Source organism: Elephas maximus, chromosome 7 (genome assembly GCF_024166365.1).
Source record: "Elephas maximus indicus isolate mEleMax1 chromosome 7, mEleMax1 primary haplotype, whole genome shotgun sequence".
In the NCBI taxonomy this organism is placed as follows: domain Eukaryota; kingdom Metazoa; phylum Chordata; class Mammalia; order Proboscidea; family Elephantidae; genus Elephas; species Elephas maximus.
The window spans coordinates 116,495,132-116,505,909 of NC_064825.1; the positions used below are offsets into that span (position 1 = coordinate 116,495,132).

The following is a 10,778-nucleotide window of genomic DNA, read 5'->3' on the forward strand; positions in this document are numbered from 1 at the left end:
GGGCTTTTATAGGACTCTGTTTTGAAGTAAAGCATATTAAATTTTTCCACACATTTTGTGAATTTGCCCTTTAAAATTTTTATAATGAAATTGACATTTGTAGTATAATTTTGTAAATGTCATTTTATAAATGAAAAAAAAAGAAAGTTTAGTAATCACCCATATACCTACCACTTAAAAATTTTAACTTTTTAAATTTTTTTTTCATATATTTATATGCATTAAAAAAACAAACTTGTTACCATCAAGCTGATTCTGACACATAGAGACACTAGAGGACAGAAAAGAACTGCCCCATAGGTTTTGCAGGGAAAGACTGGTAGATTCAAACAGCCGATTTTTGGGTTCTCAGCCAAGGTCTTATCCAGTGCTCCACAAGGAATCCCAGCTATGTACATGTATATGTTTGTATAAATATATATGTATTGTGTATATGTATATGTGCATGCATATGTATGTGTGCATATATCGTGTTTATGTGTGTGTGTGTATTGTGTATATGCACAAGTATATGTGTATGTATATATATATATATATATACATACATGCACATCTACATTTACACGTACACATACACCTATGTCCTTATCTGTGTCTATCTCTATTACTGTGTTTACTACGGGGTTTCTCAACTTCTGCTATAGTGACAGTTTGGACTGAAAATTTTCTTATTGCGTGGAGTTACCCTGCATATAAAAGAATGTTAATAACATCCCAGGCTTCCATTAGGTACAAGTAGTACTCTTCTCCTAGTTGTGACATCCAAAATGTCTCAAGCATTGACAAATGTTCTTTGGGGAACAAATATTACCCAACTGATAACAAGTTAGATTTCTCTTTCTTTCCCTCTTTCTTCCTCTCTCTCTATATCTTCAAGTGTCTATGCTTTATTTGTGGGAGGCAGGTTTAATTTCAAATAACTGTATTTATTTGGATTTATCTTATTCATTTAGCATATTGCCTTTGTATGCTAAAAATCTACTGATGGTGCTACATAAAACCTATTGACTACGCTGTTGTCTCTATCCAGAATAGGTTTCCTGATACACCAAGATGGACAAACACAATCTAACAGTGCTGAATGAATTCGTTCTGATGGGAATCACAGAACGCCCAGAGCTGCAGGCGCCATTGTTTGGGCTGTTCCTCATCATCTACCTGATCTCAGTGGTGGGCAACTTGGGCATCATCATCCTCACCAAGATGGACTCCAGGCTACAAACTCCCATGTACTTTTTTCTCAGACACCTGGCTATCACTGATCTTGGTTATTCAACAGCTGTGGGACCGAAAATGCTAGTCATTTTTGTTGTAGATGAAAATACAATCTCCTATTATTTTTGTGCTCTACAGCTCGCTTTCATTGTTTTGTTCATAAGTGGTGAACTTTTCATTCTGTCAGCAATGTCCTATGACAGTTATGTTGCCATCTGTAACCCTCTGCTCTACTCAGTCATCATGTCACAAACGGTGTGTCAGATATTGGTGACAATCCTCTATCTTTATTGTACATTTGTTTCTCTTTTGGTCACCATAAAGATTTTTAATTTATCCTTCTGTGGCTGCAATGTCATCAGTCATTTCTACTGTGACACTAATCCCTTGTTATCTTTGCTCTGCTCAGACACACATGAAATTCAATTGATCATTCTCATCTTAGCATCTCTTGATTTGATTACATCCATTTTAATAGTTCTTGTTTCTTACCTGCTCATTTTTGTAGCCATTCTCAGGATGCACTCAGCTGTGAGTAGACACAAGGCCTTCTCCACTTGTGGATCCCACCTGACGGTAGTGGTAGTGTTCTATGGGACTTTAGTCTTTATGTACATGCAGCCCAAATCCAGTCATTCTTTTGATGCTGATAAAGTGGCTTCCATATTTTACAGCCTGGTTATGCCCATGTTGAATCCCTTGATTTATAGCTTGAGGAACAAAGATGTAAAATATGCCCTACGTAGAATATGGAAAAAAATATGCAACATCATTTCTATTGTTTGATTCTTTACATGGTTCCTATGAAATACATGATGAGTTTTAAACCTTGTCTGTGTGCCTCCGTAGGGTTCAGCAAGCACACATATATTCCACATATATTTATAAATATCTTATGTGTCAGTCACTCTTCTGAATACATTGATGAACAAAACAGTATAAACCTTTGCCTTCCTTGAAGTTAAGAGATGGAATACAAATATAATAATTAAGTGAATTTTATCATAGAGAAAAGTGTGTTGGGGCCCTGGTGGTGCAGTGATTAAAGTGCTTGGCTGCTAAATGAAAGGTCAATGATTCAAATCCACCAGTCAATCCCTGAGAGAAATAATCAGCTTTCATAAAGATTTACAGCCTTGGAAACCCTATGGGGCAGTTGTAATCTGTCCTGTGGGGTCATTATGAGTCAGAAGCTCCTGAAGAACAGTGAATTTGGGTTTTTTGAGAATGTGATAATAAATAAAATCCTTTGCCATTGAGTTGATTCTGACTGAAAGCAACCCTATAGGACAGATTAGAACTGCTTCATAGATTTTCCAAGGAAAGGCTGGTGGATTTGAACTGCTGACCTTTTGGTTGGCAGCCAAGCTCTGGCCCAGTGCGCTACCATAGCTTCAGGAGAATGTGCTGGGAACCATGAAATCAGCAAAGAGAGTGGATAGCTGAGCGGTAGTGGGAAAAGGTACCAGGTACAAGAGTACAGTTAATGATTCTGGTGTTTATTTCAACTATTAGAATAAACTTTGCAGTGTCAGTACTTGTGTTTGTGTATGTGTGTGTTTGTGTAAGCCCTTGCCTTCTGTTTTAGCCTTCATAGTTTCTGAGGGGGAGGGGTATTAGATTTGGCCAGGTTGCCATGAGTCTCAGGGTAGTGTAGTGATTTGAATTACTCAGTCATCTAAATTGGCTCATATGTCCCCATTCCAGACCTTGGAGCTCCATTTTCTTATGGATGCCTTTACTTTCCCATGTGAATTTGTTAACTCAGCATAGCTTGCTGTTTAGCAATTCAAAAGTTCAGCTTTGCATCTGACTTTCTTTTTAATCAATGCGTTTTGCCTAGATCAGAATACACACCAATAAATATAAGTTTCTTGAGGTCATCCACAGTAGTTCCCAGGTTTAGAATCCCTTCCCCACTAGTCATTCTTATTTAATTACCTTTTTTCTTTCATGAGTTGTTTTTCTCTATATGAAAAACTTTTAAAAATATTTGTTCAATTATTTCTTTGTGTATTTCCTTGGGGAACAGGATATGCTATGATGACTTAAGTTCATTGCCTGCCTTTCATTCTTTTGACTTTCCTAATATGTGGTCATTATTTATCACGCACTGTGGTGTTTTTTATATTTTTATTGTCTTTTGTTTACCCTGCTTGTGAGAGGCAAAATGAAATAATAGTATGGTTTGCACAATGATATATTTCTATTTCAAGTGAGGTCTGTTATGTGACAAGGATACAGTTATCTGACCTCATGGACATTGTTGGTCGATGTTACTACTCAGATTTTTCCATGTATTTATGTTTATTGTTATTTTTTTCTTTTTAAAATTTCTGGGATTTTATTGAAGCTAACCCCCCAGAAAACCCAGTGCTGTCGAGTCGATTCCGACTCATAGCGACCCTATAAGACAGAGTAGGACTGCCCCATAGATTTTCCAAGAAGCGCCTGGTGGATTTGAACTGCTGACCCTTTGGTTAGCAGCTGTAGCACTTAACCACTACGCACCAGGGCTCTAGTAGCTTCTTATTGAAGCTACTAGAGTCTAAATGTTTTCATGGCTCAGGATCATGAAATAAAATCCCTCACGTAACCAAAGAAATTTGAATAAAAATAGCTCATTAGAATATAAGAGAAGGTGCATGTTATATTGTCATATGAGCATCAATATTTTTAAAAAGGTTGAAGCAGTTAGAAGGTGAGGATGGTCATGATAAGACAGAGCTGCCCAGGCTGCAGAAAATTTCACTGATTTGTGCAGCTTGCTTGGCACTCCCCTTAGCTTTACATTAGAATCCTGGTTACTTTGCTCGGTACACCCAGCAGCTGTACATTAAAATTCTGGATCCCTTCTCTTTAAGTTCTGCCCAAACTAGAGAAAACTGGCAGAAACTGATTTAGGCACCATGTTGACATTCAGGTTATCCTTTTAAACCTCATACATAGTACATTCTCCACCTTTGGGTAGAGTTTAAATGCCATGTTCTGAACACATGATGCATGAAGTTACATTTAAACCACATTGCACTTAAGTAGTTTAATAATATTGCTGTTGTAACTTGTATGAATTTCCCACTTGTCAACCCCTTAAAAGTAACCTTTTGCCTCACTCTCACTGAGCAGTCTTGGCAACATCAGGCCCAACTGTTTCTTCCCTTGCACAAGGAAATAAAGGTGCCTTTCTACACTCCCACTTGCGGCTCTGGTTTGCTGGATGAGACAAGTCACAGCGAGTGGTCCAGGGATTTCCAAAGCAACAATGAGCACATCCAGGTAATAATACTCCATACTTATTGACTGGTGTATCAGAGTCATTCTTCAAGATTTAATTAATTTTCACAACAGCTCTGTGAGGCAGGTTTTATTAATATTTACTCATTTTAGATGATACTATGGAGGTTCAGAGAGGGTAAATAAATGACCCAAATTCTACTCACAAATGGTAGATAAATAGTCCAAGTTCACAGAAACAAGTTTCAAACATGACCTAGCTCCAGGTTCCAGGTTCTAGGTTCATAACAACTAGTGTCAATAACTTCTTAATGTTAATTTTCTGCTTTAATGGTGTCACGCCTGAGATGACAGAGAGTATCAGATTAAAAGAAGAGAAAAAGCAGTTGGGTTCATAAAATAGCTAATGCCTAGGACAATGTCTGGGGGAGAAAATAAATTCAATAGAGATAATGATTAATAAGCTGACACAGTAAGCTAATTGATTCATTTCGACGCATGATTTGTTCAAAGTAAATAATGAAAAACCATCAGAAGGTGGACACAGGACATAGTCAGGGAAGGTTTATAATAAACTTCCATGGGTTGATATCAGGAATTCTCATAAAGTAGTAAAGAACAGGAGCCACGGTGACACAGTGGTTACAGCTCAGCTGCTAACCCAAAGCTCAGCAGTTTGCACCTGCCAGTATCTCTTGGGAAACCCTAGGGGGCAGTTCTAGTCTGTCCTGTAGGGTCACTAGGAGTTGGAATCAACTGGGTGACATGGGTTTGGTTTTTTGGTTGAGTAAAAAAGATGTTAAAAAGAAATAAACAAGGAAGTCCCCATTTTAAGAAATAATTTGCAGACTATTGCTGTGAGAAGTTCAGCCACCTTTTAAAAATAGAGATAGGATTGATGTTACTTCCTTAAAAAGGGAGGTCTTTGAGAAAAACATTTACTCCCCACCGTCTTCTGCTTCCTGGACTTTGTTACCCTGTGAACTTCAATTTTGGGGGAATGTAATTTAAGGAGAAGGGATTGCCAAATATATTAACTTTGATTTTCTGAGCTATTGAACCAATGAGAGCCATCAGGCCCCTCTACCGGACATTTTCTTCTTTTTCTGTTTCTCTTGTTTAAATAAATTAAAACCTGTTTCTTGAGCTAATGTTTGAGAGATGCATTTTATTATTGAGTGTTTCATTACATGCCTGGGAAAAGAATTTCTAGATGATACAATAAGGAGAGACAGAAGACCTACATGCAATCGTGACGGCAGGGCACAATGGAATTGTATGCTGTGTCATTTATTTAGCTTAAGATGTGAAAAAAAAAAAAAACAGTAGTAAATGTGCAATCTATTGAGTGTTGCCATGATTAACGTAAACATCCAAGAGCTTCCTTCTCACCACAGTAATCATATGGACCAAAAGTAATAACACACAACCCAGTGGTATCCATCAACTCAAAGAAAATAAATATGTCTAATTCGCTAATACAGTTTTTCAAGTTTTTCATTGGAGGAGTCCTTGAAAATAAGAGAGACAAAGAAAAAGAGAGAGAGAGAATGATAAGAAAATACTGAGGGTCTTGCTATACCAGTTAAATATTATTCAAACCCATTGTCATCGAGTCAATTCTGACTCATAGTGACCCTATAAGACAGAGTAGAACTGCTCCATAGGGTTTCCAAGGAGTGCCTGGTAGATTCGAACTGCCGACCTTTTGGTTAGCAGCCATAGCTCTTAACCACTACGCCACCAGGGTTATAAAAAAATCTGTGATTCATTAAAATATTTAACGACCCCTAATAACACTTTTTGTTGTGTAGTGCCTAGAGTTGATACTGATCACAGATACTCCCATGAACAACAGAACGAAACAGAGTCTGGTCCTGCACCATCCTCACAATGATTGGTATGTTAGCAATACTAGTGTCAATCCATCTCGTTGAGGGTCTTCCTATTTTTAACTGACCCTCAACTATACCATCCACGATGTCCTCCTTCAAGGACTGAACTTTCCCATGAAGAGTCAAATACTACCTGTGTATAATTTCTCTATTAGAAAAAGTTACCACCAAGCAGAGCGGGCTGAGAGAATTGACAAATCGGTACTACATGTACTGCTGGGTTCCCTGGAGAAAGAATAAACTGGTGGAGAGGTGTAGACAAATGTAGAGGTAGGGAAGTCTCAGGAGTCAAGTTACAGAAAGAGTGATATTCTAATTTCTACCATATGTGAATGGCACATCCTAGAACTGTGAAGGGCATGCCCTTCACCACAACATGTGATGTTTCTCCCAGTTTCTACTGTGTCATATTCTAGTAGAAGTTCATCTTATAATTACAGACAGTCTTACCTACGTACAAAGGCAACTAACAATAATGAAATGGTATAAACTTCTTGGTGAGAAGAATAAAACTATTTAGTATGACAGTATATTACTTAAATACCACCAAACATGCTCAATATATGAAATGACAGCAAAGTACAAAACCAGATGTGCCTGTCTATTTACATAAATATTAGCTCAAACTATTATTTTATTATTTGAGCAATAGAAATTATTCAACCCTAGAGTAGGAAAATAAAAATTCAGTATTATTCTCTCATAGAAAATGTCTTCACTTTTAAAACTCACTTTTTCATGGAACTTATCTATGGTCATCACAACAAATAGATTCTATGGAAATTGTGAACTTATAAAAAATAATTGATACAGAAATAAAAGAATTTTTTCCAAGGCTTTATTTTTTCAAAGTCATCAAATTTTCATGATTTTTCTAACCATAAGGACATTTAATACCTACTTGAGTAAGCCTGGGCTCTGCATCTATTAAACGGCTTTATACATGGATATATCTCTTATTTCACATCTAGAAAGTCAGACAAATTGGATTTTTTTCTTGTTACTTTTATTGTTTAAATCTTTTTATTGAGATATAAACAACATACCATAAAATTTACTCATATCTCTTGAATTTTTTCTTTCACTCTTTCACTTTTAAAAAATCTCAAGCATGTCCTTCCCTTTTGGTTTTTTAACTCCAGGTCTTTGCACATTTAATTATAATGCTTTAATTTGTCTTCTTAGCCTCCCTTTGAAATCTCCTGTGCAGCTCTTCAACTTTATTATCTCTTCTGTTTGCTTTAGCTATTCTACATTCAAGAACAAGTGTCAGAGAATCTTTGACATCCATCTGGTTTCCTCTTTCTTTCTTGTCTTTTAATGATCTTTTGATTTCTTCAGGTATGATGTACTTGATGGCATTCCAAACTTGTCTAATCTATGGTCATTAGTATTCAACATGTCAAATCAATTTTTGGGAAGATCTCTAAATTCAGGTAGGATATTTTCAAGGTCATATTTTGGCTGTCGTGGACTTTCTCTAGTTTTTTTCAGTTTTAACTTGTACTTGCATATGAGCAATCGATGGTCAGTTCTGCAGTTGTCCCCTGGCTTTGTGTTGACTGATGACATTGAGCCTCCCCATCATCTCTTTCCACAGATGTAGTGGATTTGCTTCTTGTGCGTTCTATCTAGCAAAGTCCACATATACAGTCTCCATTTCTTTTGTTAAAAAGTTATTTGTAATGAAGAATTTATTGGTCTTGCAATATTCAAATATGGATGTCTGGCATCGTTTCTATCACCAAGGCCATATTTTCCATCTGTTGATCCTTCTTTTTTTTTTTCCAACTTTCACATTCTAATAACTAATAATTAGCAATGGATTTGATTGCAATTTTGGTGAATTCAGACTTCAAAAGATGATAAAATCTTCAACATCCTCATCTTTGGCATTCGTTGAGTAGATTTGAATAATAGTAGTATTAACTGGTCTTGTTTGTTGGCATATGAATATTATCGTATCTTTGACAGTGTTATACATCATTGTAGGTCTTGGAATTTTTTTTTTTTAAGATGAGTGTGATGGCATCCCTATTCAATTGTCATTGTGGCATAGCATACCATATGATTGCCTAATTCAGAATGGTCAATATCATTCCATTTTAGCTCACTAATGCCTAGGGTATCCACCTTTATAGGTTCCTTTTCATTTTTTACAACTTTCAATTTTCTAGGATTCATTCTTTGTGCATTCTATGTTCCAATTATTATTTGATACTTGCAGTTGTTTCTTCTCATTTTAACTCATGCTAATAAAATAAATTTTTTAAAAAATAAAATAGAATATCTTACTATAATAAAATAAAATAAGAGAGAAGTCTTAAACAGACAATTTGCAATAAAAGGGGAGTTGGAGTGACTAATAACTGTCCCGAATGTAAAAAAAAAAAAAAAAAAGGAGGGGCAAAATGATAGAGTAGTCAGATGCTCCCTGTGATCTCTCTTACAACAAAGACCTGAAAAAGCAAATTAATCGATCATATACGACAATCTAGGAGCCCTGAACATTGAAGACAAGATTGAGGAGTACTGCTGAGGGACAGAGAGAGGGAGAGACATTTTAGAAGTAGCAAGGATTTGTCAGACTTGACCTGGCTGGTACCTTGCAGGCTGGATCAGCTGGCTCATGTGGGTTGAGGCAAGCAATAGTGTTTGTGATGTATTTTCCACATTGGCAGAAATCATGGGGCTCAGAGTCTGTTCAAACCTCCGGAACCAGGGAGAAGCAACAGTGAATCAGTAAAAGATAAATACAGGCATGTAATCTATACTATAAAGATCAAAAATCCTTTCCCATCCTTGGGAAGTACCTCTTTCAATCTTTTTTTTTAAATAAAGATAAAAAATCCTTTATCATCCTTGGGAAGTACCTCTTTCCCATTTACCTACCCCCTCTCTGCTCTGTTCCAGTTTGTAGTCTAGTGTCAGTGATTGCTGAGCCCCCTGGGCTGGGAATATGACCTATAGTATCCTCTGAACCATTGTCCCAGCTATGGAGTGGGAACAAATGAACAAACAGGGAAAAAATAATCTGCCAGCTCCCCTAAGCTAGGAACTCAGGGCAGGCAGAGTTCCTTTGTCTAGGTACAGACAAAAGAGGCACATGGATGTTGAATACTTTAAAACACTGCCTAGACCTCCGTGGGCCCATTTCAACAGCATAGACAGTCATTAGCACAAAACAACAGGGTATATACCTGAAGCCTATTTTCAACTGCAACAGCTAAGGAAGAGTGGCAGATTTATGACATTTGACACCACAGTTCCCATTAAACATGGACCTCATCTATCCACGTCAGTGGCCTAAGGACTGTTGGCTCCATCTACATCACCTAACCATCTGCAACAGGGGTCCAAGAATAATTGTTCCCACACAGTCCTTAAAGCAAACAGTATTGGGTACCCAAAGTCCAACCGCAAAGCCCACCTAACTATGCACTCTAGGGAACAGGGACATATCTTATACCAGGGTACTCAAGAACAGTCATCAGCCCACTTATTTGCCCAGCATATGACCCCCTACTGCAGCCAGGTACCTGTGCCTGCTCCAATCACCTCTGCACATCTAGAACTGTAGGTGAAAGCCCACACCACACACTTGGCAACCAACCAACCTGGATGCCTGAGCCGAGTCAACACAAGAAAAGTAAAAGGATTCCTGGCTCACATACCTCGTAAGAGCTCTAACCAACTGGTGACAAAATGTTAGAGCATCAAAACAACCAATATTCAAAGAATCCCACCTGAGCAGCCTATTTGGACATATCAAAACAAAACAGAACAAGAAGCTAGGACACAGTAAACAAACAAAATAAATAAACACAATAACTTACTGAATAGAAAAAAATTGAAAGAATTAACAAGGATAAAATCTGGTTCTTTTAAAAGATCAACAAAATCAGTAAACCACTGGCCACACTGACAAAAGAACAACAGAAGAGGAAGCAAATAACTCAAAAAAGAAATGAGGTGGATGATATCACAACAGACCCAACTGAAATTAAAACAATCATAAGAGAATACTGCAAGAAATTTTACTCCAACAAAGTTGAAAATCTAGAGGAAGTGGACAAAATTATAAAAACACACTACCTACCTAAACTAACACAAACAGAGGAAGAAAACTAAATAAACCTATAATGAAAGAAGAGACGGAGAGGTAACTAAAAAACTGCTCACAAAAAAAAAAAAAAAATGCTGTCCCTGATAGCTTCTCTTGATAATTCTACCCAACTGTCAGTACAGTTAACACCACTACTACTAAAGGCATTGCAGAGCATACAGAAGGATGAAATACTCCCAAACTGACTCTGAAGCCAGCATAAATCTGGTACAAAAACCAGGTAAAGACACCACAAAACAGGAAAATTACAGACCAATATCCTTCAAGAACATAGTTGCAAAACTCCTCACCTAAATTCTTGCCAATAA

General features: G+C 37.1%; 1 protein-coding gene across 1 annotated transcript; it reads left to right on the forward strand.

The window, feature by feature from the left end:
* Positions 1-1,053: 1,053 nt before the first annotated feature.
* LOC126080517 (olfactory receptor 8K3-like) lies at positions 1,054-2,001 on the forward strand. Its single transcript, XM_049891718.1, has one exon. The coding sequence runs from the start codon at positions 1,054-1,056 to the stop codon at positions 1,999-2,001; it is 948 nt and encodes a 315-aa protein (XP_049747675.1).
* Positions 2,002-10,778: the final 8,777 nt, after the last annotated feature.